General features: G+C 41.9%; 1 protein-coding gene across 1 annotated transcript; it reads left to right on the top strand.

The window, feature by feature from the left end:
- The first annotated feature begins 635 nt into the window (after positions 1-635).
- Positions 636-6,728, top strand: FAM89A (family with sequence similarity 89 member A). Its single transcript, XM_051615477.1, has 2 exons — positions 636-928; positions 4,696-6,728. Exons 1-2 carry the CDS (start codon positions 677-679, stop codon positions 4,852-4,854), a joined length of 411 nt encoding a protein of 136 aa, XP_051471437.1. The 5' UTR covers positions 636-676; the 3' UTR covers positions 4,855-6,728.
- The last annotated feature ends 9,877 nt before the right edge of the window (positions 6,729-16,605 follow it).

Raw genomic sequence — 16,605 nt, 5'->3', positions numbered from 1 at the left:
AGATACTCGATTCATAGAGCAGCTACACCAAAGATGATGAAGTTGCAAGGGCTGGAGGGAAAAACATCTGACCCAAAGCCTGGCCGCAAGGATGTGAAGGCGCAGCACCTCGACGGGGACAGCACCTTCGTGTCACCAGGTGACTGAAACACCACCATCTCAGAAGATCTGCCCACCCCCCAACCCAATTAAAGGCGATCAGCTTCCACGCCGGCTTTCACTGCATCTCACCCCCCGCCTCATGCCAGCGCCCCGGGACCGAGCCCGGGACCGAGCCCGCTCCCCGCAGAGGCCCGTCGCCTCTCCCCGCCCCCGGGCTACCGCGGGGGTGTTTCTGCGGAACGCAGGCCCGCCGGCCCCGACCTGAGCCGCGGGCTGAGGCGGGAGGCCGGCCGGCAGCCGGGCCTGGCCCCAGGGGACGCGGGCACCCGCCCCCGCAGACCAAGCCGCCGTGGCGCGGCGCAGCGCCCACGCCCCCCGCCCGCACCGCCCGGGCACCTGCGGCCCGGCCTCCCGCAGCCGCCGCCCGCCCCTCCGGGCGCCAGCCCCGCTCCTCCGCCTCCGCCCCGCCCGCCGGGCCTCTCCCCCCGGCCCGGCCCCGAGGCGGGGCAGCTCCGGCGGCACCTCCCGCAGCGGCGCCCGGGCGGCTCCTTCCGCCGACGGCCGCGGCCGCAGCATGAGCGGGCCGGGGCTGCCGGGGCCCGGCGGCGGCGCGGGGCTGCCGCCGCTGCCCAAGAGCCTGAGCGGGCTCCTCAACTCCTCCTCCTCCGGCGGCGGCGGCCAGGGCGGGCGCTGGCGGGACCTGGAGCGGCTCTACGCGCAGAAGTCCCGCATCCAAGACGAGCTGAGCGGCGGCGGCCGGGGCTCGCCGCGGCCGCCCAAGCCTCCCAACCTGGACGCGGCGCTGGCCCTGCTCCGCAAGGAGATGGTGAGCGGGGCGGGGGCGGCGGACGTGGCGGGAGGCGGGGGGGCTGCCGCCGGCCCGGGGCCTCCGCGGGGCCGGAAGGGCGCCCGGGACTGCTGCGGGGACCGGGATTGCTGCGGGGTGCGGGACCGGGATTGCTGCGGGGACCGGGATTGCTGCGGGGTGCGGGGGCCGGGATTGCTGCGGGTACCCTGAAACGCAGCGGGACCGGGAGAGCCGGGAGCCCCGGCTCCGGCCGCCTGCCGGTACCGGGGGCTCCTCCGCCTGCGGGGAGAGCCGTGTGGCCGGCGCCTCGCTCGGCTGTGTCCCTGTGAACCCCCCACCCGCGTTGGTAGAATGTCGTTAAAAAAAAAAGAAAGAAAAAAACAAACAAACAAACAGGGGCACCGACACTGATTCATTCGGTTTAAGTCACGCGCGGCTGAACATGGTTTTCTCCTGCTCCGCGCCCGTGGCGCGGCGTGACGAGGGCTGCGGGTCCTGCCGGCGGCCGGGCGCCCCTCCGGGGGAAGCGCTCCCGTGGGTGCTGCTGCTTTGCCGGTGCCAGCTGCCGTGGTGGTGGCTGATAACAGCCTAAGCCTTGTGCGCCTCGAGTTCTGAAACACGGAACGTGTTATTGCTGAAAATCTGCCCCTTTTGAGGCTGCCTTCTCATGGTACAAAGGTGTCTGGGCACAAGGAGCTGTGGAAGGGCCTTTCTGTGGATTTAGAAGGACGTCATGTGCTCAAATCCTATTCTGACACCAGTGCTGAAACAAGCAGTTCAGATACGGTTTGTGATATTCTTAAATGTGTGGATTAGAGTTGCCAGTTTGCATTGAAGCAACAGGGAGCACGAGTGGCTCTTGACTGCTGGAGCTTTTTTCTGCAGTTCTCTGAAGAGGAAACAAGGATATGAGTTTAGTTGTCTTAATCCTTTCTATAAAAGCAAAGATAAGTTGTTATAAAAGTCTGTTCTATTTTTCCTAATGAAAAATGAAATTAGGTGCTTCTTAAAGTCATTTGGCACTAGACTTGCCCTTTGATACTCTGTCATCCTTGATGATAATTTGATAAAACACTTCTGAAGAAAATACCTTACTTCTGAACACAACAAAGGCTTTCAAGCAACAGTCTCCTTGGTTCCAGGCTTTTGGTTTTGTGGCCTGTACAAATCAGAGAGACTCTAATTTACTAATAGGCTGCCTTTCATCAATTAGATAATAGCACTTTATCATTTATGTTGAACGCTCTTGCAGCAGTCAAAGATAGCATTTCTATGGAGTAATGAGCTTGCTTTAAATTTTCAGTAGTGAATGAAGAAGAACTATGTAGCAATGTCTTTCCCTGCGCAATAAAGCAAGGACTCTGCATTATCCATAGGTTGTCTTGTAGGTGCTATGATAAAATCTAGTCAGATGCAGATTGGCTGGGATTAAAAACTTGGTACTTGTGCTAGCAGGCTTGGATGTTTTTTCAGGCTTTTGCTACCTTGAGGATCATGCTTGAAGGTTGTGAAGAGCCAGAGGCTGCATTTTTCTTAGTAGACTTACTGTTTGATTGTTTGGCACAAGTGGCAGCTGCAGCAAAAGAAGATATTAAGCATAAGCATTTGGTGCTAAGGCCTGCTAAGTTAATTCTGCTGAGCAGTTTCTATCTTGGAGATTGTACTCGGTGTGGAACTGATCTTCACAGAAAGCCCTGAAATGCTTTATGGGGCTGAAATGTGAGAGCTGCTGGTTAAAACGCTCCTGCTTTCCTCAGGAGTTGATGGCCTGGTCGTGTGTTTCCAGGTTGAATTTTCTTACTTAACCCACTAATGGCTCTTTGAACAGTTCTTCACTGTTTTGTCCTTCAGACATTTAGCTCTGATGCAAGTCTGCCTGGCAGGTCTCATGTTTGCATGTCATAGCTTTAAGTCCAGCTTCACACCATCCTTTCTTACCTGAGGCGAGCAGTTTGTTTAGGTGGGGCAAGCCAGACTTCGTCAACTGCCACCTCCAAAGGTTGATGTTCAAATTTTATTCTCGGGCAGGTAAACAGTCATTAGCTTAACAAGTCTGAAGAAAATAATTTCAGCAGGGCTAGGTGGAGGGTTCTATATATAGTTAAAATTCCTTTTATTTCCCGTCCTGCAGTCCTGTTAGTTTGGCTGCTTTTTGGTTTATAAATGTTTCAGAAGGGGATTGCACAGGTGGTGGTTTCCTCTTACAAAATAGAGAGCAAGGCAGAGAAGCTTGTACTTCCTGCAGAGTGCATGCTTGAACAACAAGGGCAGAGAAAGTTGCTGTGTTCTTTACAGAGTAGAGTGGAGATGGGCAAGAAAAGCAGCATAAATCCAAAGTGGTGGAAAGGCTTATCTGTAAACTCCTGGCAGCCAGCACAGCATTTGACGTCTTGTTCCATGGCTTGTCCTAAAGTTGTTGTGTTTGGTCTGTACGGGGCATCATGTCTCAGTTTCATAACCTCACCAAGTAATTTGTGTTGATCCCGAAAGATGCCATATCCTGTTTTTCTGACTTGGAATGGCATTGTCGTGTGTGAATTATTTTTTTTTTCCTCTCCTTCCATCTTCAGACAAAGGAGCTGGTAGGGTAGTTCAGCAATGCCAAAGGAAGATCTTAATTCTAGTTTCTTGTGGGTTTTTTGTGTGCTGAGCATATCTGTCCTTAGAATTTAGACATATAAGGAGAGATTTTTGTCATAAGAGTTTTCATTCTAGGTAAACCATGGTCTGGAATTCCAGCTGCAGTAAAGGCTACCAGCATGTTTATTTATTTATTTATTTTCACAGTACACGAGTTGTAGCAAAAACTTCTATTTGATGAAACTGAGACTCACTAGGAACAGCTTGTCAGCTTAACAGCTTGAAAATTTAGGCAGAAAAGGCTGCTTCTTGAAAACTGTAAATTAGCTAGTGCTTTTAATTTACTGTGAGACAAAACCTAGATTTAATTTGATCTGACTTGGATAGGTGAAAATATCAAATTAACTCTCCATTTTGTTGCCAGAGAGGGAAACTGCTTTGAGTTAAATGACTAGTTTTATTTTGATTTGTGGTGCAACGTACTAGTTTTGATGTAAAGATGCAGGCTACAGGGTAACCTTTTGTAAATGTCATTCCAAATGTTTAATTAGCTCTGGAACGAATACTTAAGAAGTTTGAGGACCAAATTATTAGGCACTTAATTATAAATCAAGCCTATGCTTGAGGAGCACTTGAAAATATTCTGAAGATTTGCAGGCTACAATGTATGTTCTTAATTCTGCTTTAGTTTTTAGTAGAAGGTACTTAGCCAGGAAGCAGAAAACTGGCCAGAACTCCATTTGCAGCTTTAAATCCAGGCCATTTTAAATAAAAACAGAGAGCCTATGATACTGTTTGAGAAAGGTGTGTGAAAGATACAGTGTTATTGGAAAATTGTGTATCTTGCATAATGAGGAATATAGAGTTTATTAATTTATTTGTAATGCTTTGGATAGGTGTGATCTGCTCATTGGAAGTTCAGCAGGGCGTTGTGATATGACAATCTCAAAGAACACTTTGCTTACGTTCTGTTCTGCTGTATTGCATCACATTGTTCCTTGTTTCTTTGTCTAGTTTTATCCCTTGGGGAGTCTGTCACCTTCAGAAATTAATTATACTACCATATTTTGTAACTGTTCAAGGTAGAAAGAAGCTTGATCCTCTTGTATGGCAACAGAAGATATGTATCATTATATTGTCAGTAAAATCACAATTGTAATACTGTTTGTTTGTTTGTTTGTTTGTTTGAATTCCTCCCCCCTCAGGTTGGTCTTCGGCAGCTGGATATGTCATTACTGTGTCAGCTGTACTCCCTGTATGAATCCATTCAAGAATACAAAGGTGCCTGCCAAGCTGACTCCAACGCAGACTGCACGTACGCTCTGGAAAATGGTTTTTTTGATGAAGAGGAGGAGTACTTCTAGAGGCAGGAAAATTCACCTCTAGGCTGACCAAGGTTCTTTTGTCCTTCTCTCCCTATAACACACCTCAGCAAGAACAACTGGAATATGTATGGATCCCTCTTCCTGAGGAGGAACACCCAGCTACCCCAAGTTGTGTTAAATTCACTTATTTTAACAGGCTGTCAGTACAAGTTACTCATGCAAATACCACTTGAGGAAAGTGCTGTACTCTAATTTTTGAAAAGTTTTCAGACGTGCTTGGCACGAGTTTTCAATTTAATTTGCCGGGTGGGTGTTTTCAACTTACAAACGTTGGTAGCTTATAACTGGAATTTTAATTGTAGAAGATGACAGTGACTTCTTGAGTTGTAATGACTTTGTAAGGGGGGAGGGAAGCCTCTGCTGCAATGTAAATAGCTATAGGTGATTTTTTTTTTTGGTCAGTGGTATTGATAAATATATTTTGAATAGGCATCTGGATACACGCACATCCTCAGCCCTACTAAGCTAGTTCTGCTCTTACCAACTCTATCCAGTATTATACTGGGTGAATTGTTTACACAGATTACTTTTTCTTTTCTCCTTATGCTGATTTTGAATTTTCCTTATTCCTAGCTGACAAGCTGTACATGTGATGGTGACTCTTATCAGCAGTTTTTTTTCTGTTGATCTAATTCACTTTCTTGGTATTGCCACTTGGCATTAACTTTTATACTATTGTCTGGATTTCTTGCATCAACATAGCTCTTTGACCTGCTAAACTCTGTGCTGAAATGGTTTGCTTAAGCTTTTACTGTGCTGCATAGTAAAAGCACAGATTCAAACTTTTTCTGTCTGCCACTATGTGGCTTGGAATAACATGAACTCTTCTGCAAGTGTTCTCAATCATATGAAGAATAAAGAAACCTCTCATATGACAACAATGGGACAAATTGCAATATTTTATACTGGATGAACTTTGTTTCTGTAAGGTAGACTACAGCTCTTTTTAAAAATGCAAAATAAGTATTTTGAGCACATACTTTGCATATGTTAAAACTTTTTATACTAACTTGTTCTTTGAAGTATAACTTATTTTTCTTTTCAGAATTTCCTAAAGCACTCGGTTAAGTTTTTATTATTTCATATTGTGTACATGTAATGCTTAATCAGCTTGGAAAATGAGTTGCCAACTATCTGAGTCTTCACCCTTTCTATTTTAAGTAAAATCAGCTCCCAACGCAATTTTCATTTCTTAACCTTAGTTTTAAAGATTGCTGTAAAGCACAGTGCCTGAATCTTGACACAAGCTAATAATTAAGGGCTTAAAATCTCAAAGGGTTTTTGCATGGTTCATGTCTGGCATGCACACAGTTTACAGAAAGAATTGGAGGTCACATTCTGGGGTAGCTCCTCTCTTAGTTTTTAGCCAAGTCTAGCATATTGCAGTGATAAAAGCTAAGAGCCAAAACATTTCCAGGGTGGAGTTTTCCTGTGTTCCCCCTAAAAAAAGGCGACAAGTAAAATACTGTGCTGTAATTGTGTATGTGTAGAAGTTCTTAATCTAGTCTGTGGCAATGGTTAGAATTTTTTTAATATTAATTCTCATCTGATTACTTCACTTGCCTAAAACTAAAATGAATGATAAGGCAAACACAGAGAAACCAAGTGGCCACATCTATATTTTAAAAGTTGTGTGTGTATGTCTGTGTTTATATACATACATATATATATATATATGTGTGATGTATACACACACATGTGCATGCAACTTTATGCTTTGACTTAAGAATGTAACAGCTTTGAATATAATTTGTGGTGCTTTTCGTATTTAGATGAGGCTTTTTCTAGTCTGTTAAAGTACTGCTATTTTCTTGCTCTTTCCCAAAAAATAAAAAGCATGATGTTTAGCATAACTTTTCAATGTTGTGTGTATTTTTATTTACCATTTCAGTGAATCCAAACCCTCTCCCACTTCCCAACCTTCCCTTAAAAAACCTAGGACTAGTCATTACCCCTGGATTGAAGCAAGCTGGTTTTAAATTACTGCGGAAAAGGTTCTACCTGCCTATATTTGGAATGGGAATTTCCAGCTTCTCTGTCACAATTGGATTTTACTTGGTTTTGAATTCAACAGTGAAAATCCTGTCTCTTCTAGCATAAAATATTCTGTTTTGCAAGTCCTTATACAGTGCCATTCGTTAATAGTTCCACTGGGGAGAATGGACTTGAGCAAAATTTACAGTACTTTCTCTTACATGAATGAAACGTAAAAAGCAACATTATTTATGTTTCTGGTTTCAATGCAGCATACTTGTGAGTTGGGAAATGTAGAATGTTTGGCTGGTATTCACTGTACTAAGAGAAGTGTAAAAGTCTCAAGGCATCACTCCATAACATCATCTGCACTGAAAAAGGATAGATTATGGATTATTAGGTCTTGCTGAGTTTTCAGCGCCTTGTCCCTTTTCGTAACACCTTCTTGTACCTTCTCTCCCCTACAATCTATATATTCCTAAGGCAAATCCAAACACTGTGAAGGCTGCCTAGCTAGATGAAGGTTTTAAAAACAGTAGATTTGTTATTAAGCCAATAAGCAGTTCCAGACATAGGTTTCTGTGCCTTCTGTTTCAGTTGTGAGCTGTATTTCTTCACTACATTATAACAGCATGAAGGAGGGAAATTGCTTTGAAGGAGAGGTGCTTGGTGGGAAAGTATAGCTTAAATACTGAGTAATTGTTACATGCATCTTCAAGTCAGAGTTTCATAGAGTCACAAAATATGCTGAGTTGGAAGGGGCCCATCTGGATCATTGAGGCCAACTCCCATCCCTGTGTAGGGCACCCCTAGAATCACACCATGTGCCTGAGAGCATCATCCAAATGCTTCTTGAACTCAGGCAGGCTTGGTGCTGTGACCACTTCCCTGGGGAGCTTGTTCCGGTGCTCAACCACCCTCTGGGTGAAAAACAAGGTCTTACTACAAAAGCTTGCTACCCTTGGTCCAAACCACATGCCAACAACAACCTCTTTCCCATTTTTGCTCTGTAACCTCAATTTGAATAACACATAACCTTTTAAGAGTATACAAAAGAAACTCTGGAAAACTTCCCTACCCAGTGAGTACTGTGCAACTCCCAGTCCCTCACAGCACAGCCAGCTTGGCCAGTACTGAGCAGGTGCAGGAAAAGACAGGTATACAAGGAAACAAGGACAGTCGGGCTCCTGCTGCTCAGAGATGGCAATCAGCAGTTCAGACAGCTATCTACCATAGGTAGCTCTTCACTGGACTTTCTCCAGAGGGCCTACAAATGTGGTGAAGTAGTTAGAAATAAGGAATTACTAGGTCTCTAGTAGCTATATTTGAAGATGCATTTTTTTAACAGCACACCACTCTAATTTTATTGTTGTGACAAGTGCAGAATCATACAGTCATAATTACATTACAGTCTAGTTTCTTGGAACTGTTGTTAGTCTACGAAACGAGAAGAGTCAGAAAGAAGTGCTCCACTCTGGACAAAGTAATAAAAAATGGGTCCCTGATGTCCTGTCAGCTGTAACAGATGAACATTTAGGTTCAGCTTCGGCTCCTGGCGAATCCACTGTTAGCCCTACTGATTGTAGTGGGGATGGACTTGAAATCAGAAGTGCTGCTTGGTCTCTTACGGTATTCATACTAAGATACAAGAGGTATTCAAATACATACTACAAATGTTTTCAAAGGTACTACTTTGTAATGCAGTAAATAACTTGTAAAAATGTTCAGTGTTGCCTCAAATAAAGTGCTTTCCAATAAAGGTGGGGTGAAATCATACTGTTTATGGGTAGCTTGGACTTGGATGCTTGCTGAAGATGAATTGATAATACAAAATTAATGTAGTCATCTGAAATTGGAAGACCAGGAGAAGGATTATGCAAAAATGATTATTATTATATTTGTAATTAATTTAGCTTAGGTAACCAAATAATTTTGCATGACCTTCTAAAATAAGTTGATTTAAAAATACATATATTTACATTTTTTTGAGGGATTTTTCATGTTCTTCAACCTGTTTTAGAGTCTGAGTATATGCTATTTGTTATGCATTTTGAATGTTACAGTCATTTGTTGCAGGTACACAGTTTTGCTTAACTGGAAAGAATGTGTTTTATTTGCCTTGCTAAAGCCATTCACTGCTTGAGGAATTAGGTTGCACTGAGGGCAAGGGGAACTAATTCCCCTCCTCTGTCATTTAGCTGACCTGCTGGGGAGGAATGTGAAATGGGAGGATTAATCGGGTACATGCCAAAAGAGCCCTATCAACAGGTCTATTCTTCTCCAACGTGCAGCTTTGTGTCCTCAGACACTTTTGAAAATTTACTCTAGTTTTTATGATCCCTGCCAGTAGAGATTATATTACCACAGTAGATTGGGGGTCACATTCCATGTAGTTTACTACATGTATTTTCTCAGAAAACAACTCAAATTTACATTTTTCCATCCATTGTTGTCTTTGGTTTATTTGAAGCTACTAAACTTAAATCTAAACAACGCTGTATGACTTAAGGAAAGAACTCATTTGTTTTCTCAGCAAACTAGTTAAAACCTCTTGTCTTATTTGCAAAGCCATCTTCTTTTGATTTTTGACATTTTCTGGAATTTTCCAAGCTACCTCACCTAAGTGCTAAAGCTTCCCAACTGGCTGTTCCATGATCCTAGCCACCCAAACTACGCAATTAGTTTTGCAAACATCCAAGGTCTGCTGCGAAGACTAGGTTTTGCTCTGCCTTAAAGAACCGGGGGGATCTGTGTGACCACAGTCTGTGTATGGTGACAAAATTTCCCCAGCTGAGGTTGGGAGATGCCCCCACAAAACCCAGATGTGCTCCAGGGAAAATGTAATGGATTTAACCATAGGTGAGGCTCCATGTGAGTGGGATTGCTGCCTTCAGCTTGCAAGGCACCTTCTAAGGGAGCAGCAGGATTAGCAAGGGGTTCTCGCTCCAGGTGACCAGCATCGAGTTTGGCTGTTCATTTCTAAATGAACTTTGGAGGGGATGAATATTAACTGCAGAAGTCTGTTTTCCTACTTTTTTGGCTCCCTTTCCTCCTTTCTACTCAGGAAAATTCATTAACTGAATATGGAAACAACCAGCTCTGAGTAATGAAGCCCTCATCTGATTTCAGAGGAATGTGCTTTTAGCAGTAGAATTTACATTTTTCAGATAAGGTTGGTATGCAGTTTAAAGAGACAAACTCATTTGCTATAGAAATACACAGGCTTGTGACTATTGAAACTCTTCACTGAACTTTTGCCTGGGTTTTATGTGCATTCATGCTAAACGATTGTTAAGATAATGTCTTTAAGAGAATGTAATATTTGAGAAGTCCTCAGAGGAGAAATCTCATGCAAAGAGTGGTTTATTAGAAATTACAAAAATGACTGAAGCAGACTGGCTGGAATTGTTAGTGCATAGAGAGTTCAGTCCTGTATCAAATCACTGCCTTAAATTCATGTTAGCAGAAGCAATTCAATCCGCCTTGCTGTGCTAACTACTCTCACTCAGAAATGACAAGCATTTCTTCCAGGGTCAGAAAGGTCCCTGTGATTATCTGGCTAAACAGGAGTAAGAGTTTTAAAGCTTGCTTTTGCTTAGGGTACCAGGCACTGTCACAAAGTACAAGCTTAAACAGCACCACATTTCTAACTTGTTTCATTACTACTAGATAATACCATAGGCTGTTCATTTCATTGAATAAAATTCTTTTTTATAAGCTACATTACACAAAAGGTAAACTACTGAAATAACAAAATAGTTGTTTGGTGTTGAGGAAGGATATTTTACCAGAATCAGCTGAAAGAAAAATAATACATCCAATCAGGGTGAAAATAAATTTATCATAGCATGAGAGTATTGAAATCCTGTTACCATTTGGCTTTTACCCTGTCTGAACACAGCAGGTCTATAAACTCTACTGTATTTTGGGGGCCATCACTGTGCTTGCATAAAGGATTATGGATAATAAATAAGAGAAAAATTTGCTGTAATCTCTGTGAGGAAAAGGAATTCTGTCTTACACATTTCTTTTATCCTGTCTCATGTCCTTTTTGGTAAGACTTGCTTGAGGTCTGAGTTTTCATATGTAAATAGATTTGTCTTGTCTCCAGTGCTTTATGTGGTTACACAATAGGACTTTTTTCCTCTGTGCCACTTATCTAGCCAGTGATTCAAAAAGTCCTTTATACTTCTGTTGCAAATGTAGGATTGTTTGAGGCTTTCAAAGTCACTTCTCAGAGAAAAAAACTCTCTTTTATATGTCTTCAAATGCAGGTGTGTAGGGACAGAATACATTAATCAGAAGCCAAGCATCTCTAGTTATTATCTCAGACATTAATTTGTAAGAGAGCACTTAAATGTGTGCTGACCATGGAAATGTACACTACAATTTATTTTGCAGATTAGAAGGCAGTTTGTAAATTTCTTCATTCTCCAGGAACAACGATCTCAAGTCCCCATGCCCATTTTCTCATTCCATTCTGAATTAAATACCTTAGTCAGTAAGCAGGGATCATATTTTTGTTTCAACTGAACTGTGTGTAACCCAAGAAGCCTGTAGTAGATACAAAGTGATATAAGCTGCCTTATTTATCTAAAAGTCCTAAACGCTGTGCAGTCTCACAGCCAAGAACATTTTCATGTTGCTGGCTTAGCAAGGCTGTTGCAGGGGGTGGCAGAGAATTTTGAAGTGTGCAACCTGGAGAACAGAGGAGACCAACTTATTAAAAGATCAAGCCACCGTCTTCACAGCTGATTCCTTGAGTAAAATATTATATTTTCACAAAATCATATTGCTTGAATAAATGGTCATAGTTGAAACCGGGCATCAAACTGCCACTGCATGCAGCAAGGACAGGCCCCCTAATTAGGGAAAGGCAGCTTAGCTTGGGTCTCAGAGCCAGAGGATCCTGTCAGTGAGAACATCTGTCAAGGGTTCCTATCCAGCCTCACAGCTGGAGGAAGGACCAGATGACCTCTCAGTTCACTTCTAGCTCTGTCCAATTCCATGAAAACAAAACTATTCCCACCAGCGGTGGCAGAGGCAGCTGCCTGGTCAGGACAAAGAAATGAGCCTTCAGGAGCAGCTGCCACGAGGAGCTTAGAGAAGCCAGCACTTGGTAAAATGGCATGAAATTACAGACGGCACCTTCCACCCTTCCATTATAGTGAGGAAGGATCTGCACACGAGGGCTTCCTGTTTTGGCATCCTCTGTCAGGGTGTAGTGGAGAGGATTAAAAACGACTGTCGGAACTTTCTATCAAAGCACTCCTGCAGCTGAATTAGATTAGCATCACCATGCTGGCATTTTTTGAAAAATGAAAACAGATGAGTAACCATGAGGGAAGGGAGACATGATCTGTACGTTTCTGAGGCTGTTTTATCAGGGACATGACTTTTTTTTTTTTTAAAAAAAACAAAACAAAACAACTGATACAATCTGCCCTGTTGCACAGTATCAAATCGGTGTGGGAATAAGGCGCCTTTCTCTCAGATGGCCTTTTCTTTCAGTGTAGGACCTTTGCATGGTCAGGAGCTGCACTATTTCATACACAGATAAGGCAGAAAATGCATAGGCTGTAAGAATAACACTGAACATTTACACCCTCTCTGCCCCTCACTAGCCCCCATTAAGATAAATGGCACAATTCAATGGAGCAGGAAAGTTTGTAAGGAATAATCCACTTAAAATGAAAAAAGTGTCAATAAAGTTTTAGAAGATGTGAGCTTTAATACAAACTATGTATGGTCATCTGGTTATATAAAGAAATGTATGCCTACCATTGTATTCATACACTGCAAAGTTAACTTGCTTTTCCAAAGGAAAGGGTTTTGAATAATCTGTCCAACCTTGCTAAAAAAAAAAAAAAAAAAAAAAAAAAATCTTCACTAATCAGCAGTACCTTATTTTAGTTTTGGTCTCTCCCAGGACAGAATGAGTAAGAAAATGTGTTTTCCTTGCTGTGCAATAAACCTGCCATTTCCACATTGCTAAGTAGGGAGAATGTCCTTATAGGGAAAGAGAGAGTCCTGTTGTTGAAAAAATTTATAAGGAACATGCTCAAAGTGATACTAACTTTTGCTCCCTACCCTGCGCAGTCCAAGCCATTTTTTCTGGTGTTGGTATATGGCACTGTATTATGCAGCAGATGCTTTAGGAGAATGTTTTCTTCCTAGTTATTATTACATTTTTGCTGGCTTTTGATTTCTGGTGATCAAAAGAACACTGTAGTCCCACTGAGAGAAAGAGATGCTATCTCTGCTGTAGCCAAAATATGATACATCAGTGGCTTTGAAGGTTAGAACCAAAGCTTTACACTGGAAGTAAAGTGAGAGACAAGGGATCAAAGTTTAGGAGTGATGCATGTCTGCCAGTATCAGATGGGCTGCAGCCTGCATAGCAGGGAATTGCTGTAAAGGTAACACCCACAAATGCTTAGTGAATTAGCAGTTCTGAGAGAATGCGAGGTCAGTAGTGCTTCTGTGATGTTGAGGCTTTGTTTTCTTCTTTAAATCTGTGCAATGTTACTGGATTCATTTACCTAAAAGATACCAATGGTTTGTAATTTTTTATTTTTAATTTTTACATAAGACATACTTATGCTTGCTACCTCAAAGCCTCAAATGGTCAAATAAAATAGCTTAATTTTCCTTTCAGATAGCTGAAAGTAAGATCAGTTATTGTGCCAGCTTCCTCCCTCCCCCCTCCGCCCCCCCTCCGTTTTTAAACTAAGTTTAGATTTATTTTGGCACGCAGCAGCTGCAGTAACTTAAAATTCATGATGAGGGATTAATGATTTGCTGTATACACCACTAAAAGTCTTCAGAATTATAGAACTGTATGGCACCAAGGGTCAGAATCAAAGCTTCTCTTAACATAACAAAGAAGACTTCTTTAAACATGTAACCTTCAATATTCCCATTCTCTGGCTCCTGGCATGCCTGTTTCAATATCTGACATACATGGTGCTGACTCCCAACAACCTACAGCTGAGAGGACTTAATGCTTTTCATCTTTTTAAGCAGACATGAACATATTAATCCTCCCCCAAATCCTGTGATGGTGGAGGTACAATCATTTTATGCAGCCACATATTTGACTTGCACAAGGTCACAGCAGTAGTCAGTCTTATATCCAGGATTAGGATTCAGGTCTTAATTCAGGTCTCCGCTCCACTCCTCAGCTGGCTATGGCAGGCACTTCTCTGCAGCTTTATGGACAACAGTTCTTTTGCCTAAAATGTACTCAGGATTACGGTTAGAAATTACAAGAAATTATGGGGGTCATCTGGATTTCTTTCTGCAGCAGCCAGGCCGTGTGAAAACTGTGTGAGTTTACACTCTTAGGCTACTATGTAAAGGAATTTAAAACACATTTTTATCCAGGAAAAAGAAACACAAACCAAATAATACCTTCTATCCTAATGAATGGCAATTAAAGCATCATTTGCAGTGCTTCCTAACTGCTTTGCAGACCTCCCATTTATTTATACAGGGCTCAAAAGAGCTTTACAAATCTAGGACAGCAGATCATGTTTAGGAAAAAGATTTTATAAAGCTCCTCATGTTCAGATCTTTCTAGCCACCTCAGTAATATAGTAAGCATTACTGGAAAGACTAAGAAGGTCAAAACAGCATTGTAAGATGTAGGAGAGAAAACAGGAATCTTGTTATATACACCTTCCTGCAAATTCTTAGTGCAGCAACCTGGATTTCCAATTAATTCAGCAACAAAACTGGATTTTAGCAGTAGAGAAATGCACCCACTATGTCTTTTGCCACATGGCTTTTCTGAGCTCAGCGAGGCTATTCAGAATAACTCCAGCTTGCAGGACTATTTATCTCTTAAACAAAGAGATGCTGTGCTAAAATAATTTGCATTTTATAGCTTTTATGGTGCATATATTGAATCGACCTTGATACCAAGTCACCAAAATAAGTATTTTGTGACTTGTTTTTCATCACTACCTTCACTCAGTTCTCCAAACTTAATGTTAATTTTAAAAGCTTGGATTTGTGATTTTACAAAACAAAAATCGATTAAAGCATATGTACTTATGGTGCTTTTATGTTCCTTCCAGCTTTGGAAACAATAGTGCTTTACTTCTTAACTCCAGATGGCACTGTGGGGCTTAGCACTACCCAACCGGGGGGAAGAGCTCATGGATTGCAAAAACATGCAAGATCCTGAAAAACAATGGCTTTCTTGTTTTATGAGAAATCAGCTGCTAATAGTTTTCTAGTGCAGATGTCCTATTTTACTCTCAGTTTGGTGAAGACTGGGCTAACAAACGGCAGTTTATATGCCTGAGATACAACTTGTCATGGAAGTAAAGACTCGCTTGTCTGAACTTGCAAGAGGTCACAAGGGTAGTAGCTCTTGCAACCACCAGCGAAACCTAATGCAACACACACTATTGCAGAACGAGGGGACAGGCTCTGGTGTTTCACAGCTCTTCCTATTCACGGTGACTAATTCTCTGTAGAACTGCTAATTCTGCTCAGAAAAGTGTATTTTCAAAGATGGAGTGCAAACCACTAATGAGGTGATCAGTGACTTTTCTAGAGAAAACCATAGACTTCACTGTTTGGAAAACATCCTTTGCCATTTCACATTATCACTGAGACTATTACAAAAATGTCTACAATAAATAATATTCTTCCTTCAAGTTCATCCTTTGAAAATTTAGGATGTTCATGTATTTGCTTAATCATAGACTCATACTGATCTACACTGCATTGTTTCTTACATATTATTTTTTCTTGAGATTCTATCTTGTTTATATTGTCTTCTCAAGTCTTTACTTTTGTAGCAGTCTTCCTGATGCCTACATTATCCTTTAACCCTACCTACCCTATCTTCTAATTCTCCAGTTTTGGATAGACTAGTTTCTAAATACTTGTTACCTGACCTATGGACCCAGTTAGAAGTTCCCAGCTCCCACTGTGCAAGCACTAAGACATTACTCAGCCCAAGTATGAATAACAGCACTGGTTCTTCTGTGCATTTCATCCAACAGAATTCTGGAATTTGCTGCATAGGCTCACAAATTTCTTATAGGCCATGCTAAAACCCTTTTGATTTCAAGAAAAGCATAGTTGACATGGGTTCATTTGCAGGCTGTTAAAATTTTTAACTCAAGTACATCCTTTTTCATAAGTTAAGGAAGCAACTGAAGATACCTAGAAAGGGTGGGGTATTTGTCATACATCTTCCAGAACATGACTATTTAATCACAAAGAGTTGATGAAAGAAGAGGAGCTCAAAAGACAAAAAGGAATAAAAACATGAGAGAGATGACTATTTTAAACAAGCAGGGCCATAAAATAGGCTAAGTTCTCTCAAGCACCATATGAAACCCTTTTCCAAAGGCATAAAAAATGCACACACACCTGCCCACATATAGGGCATCTTTGACTTCTCCTAGATTTATGAAATATTAGTGCACTTGTCATATTGTTTCTGATAGATAAGTAGCCATAAAACCACACAAGGCAGAAAGTCCTACATAATTAAACAGTAATGCTGCCTCTGAAGACTAAAAACCTGCACACCACCTGCTTTCATTCCACTGCTCTGTAGCTCTTCATTTTCTTCTCCATCCTCAAAGTTGGATCAGGACAGTGGTGACTCCTCACAGCATTTCAGAGTGTGTAACTGATGCTATTAGCAGATTGGACACAATAGATGAGCATTTCTTCTTTTGGAATGTGTTCATGTCCATTCTAGGTCCTCTGAACAAAATTCAGGATATG

The sequence above is a fragment of the Apus apus genome, chromosome 3 (assembly GCF_020740795.1).
Source record: "Apus apus isolate bApuApu2 chromosome 3, bApuApu2.pri.cur, whole genome shotgun sequence".
Taxonomy (NCBI): domain Eukaryota; kingdom Metazoa; phylum Chordata; class Aves; order Apodiformes; family Apodidae; genus Apus; species Apus apus.
The sequence above is the reverse complement of the archived record's forward strand: the minus strand, read 5'-3'. Positions and strand labels throughout refer to the sequence as shown.

Excerpts from the sequence above, each read along its gene's own strand:
- FAM89A (XM_051615477.1), top strand. The coding sequence starts at position 677 with ATGAGCGGGCCGGGGCTGCCGGGGCCCGGCGGCGGCGCGGGGCTGCCG. Across the intron at positions 929-4,695 it reads CCCTGCTCCGCAAGGAGATG|GTTGGTCTTCGGCAGCTGGA; the intron begins GTGAGCGGGGCG and ends CTCCCCCCTCAG.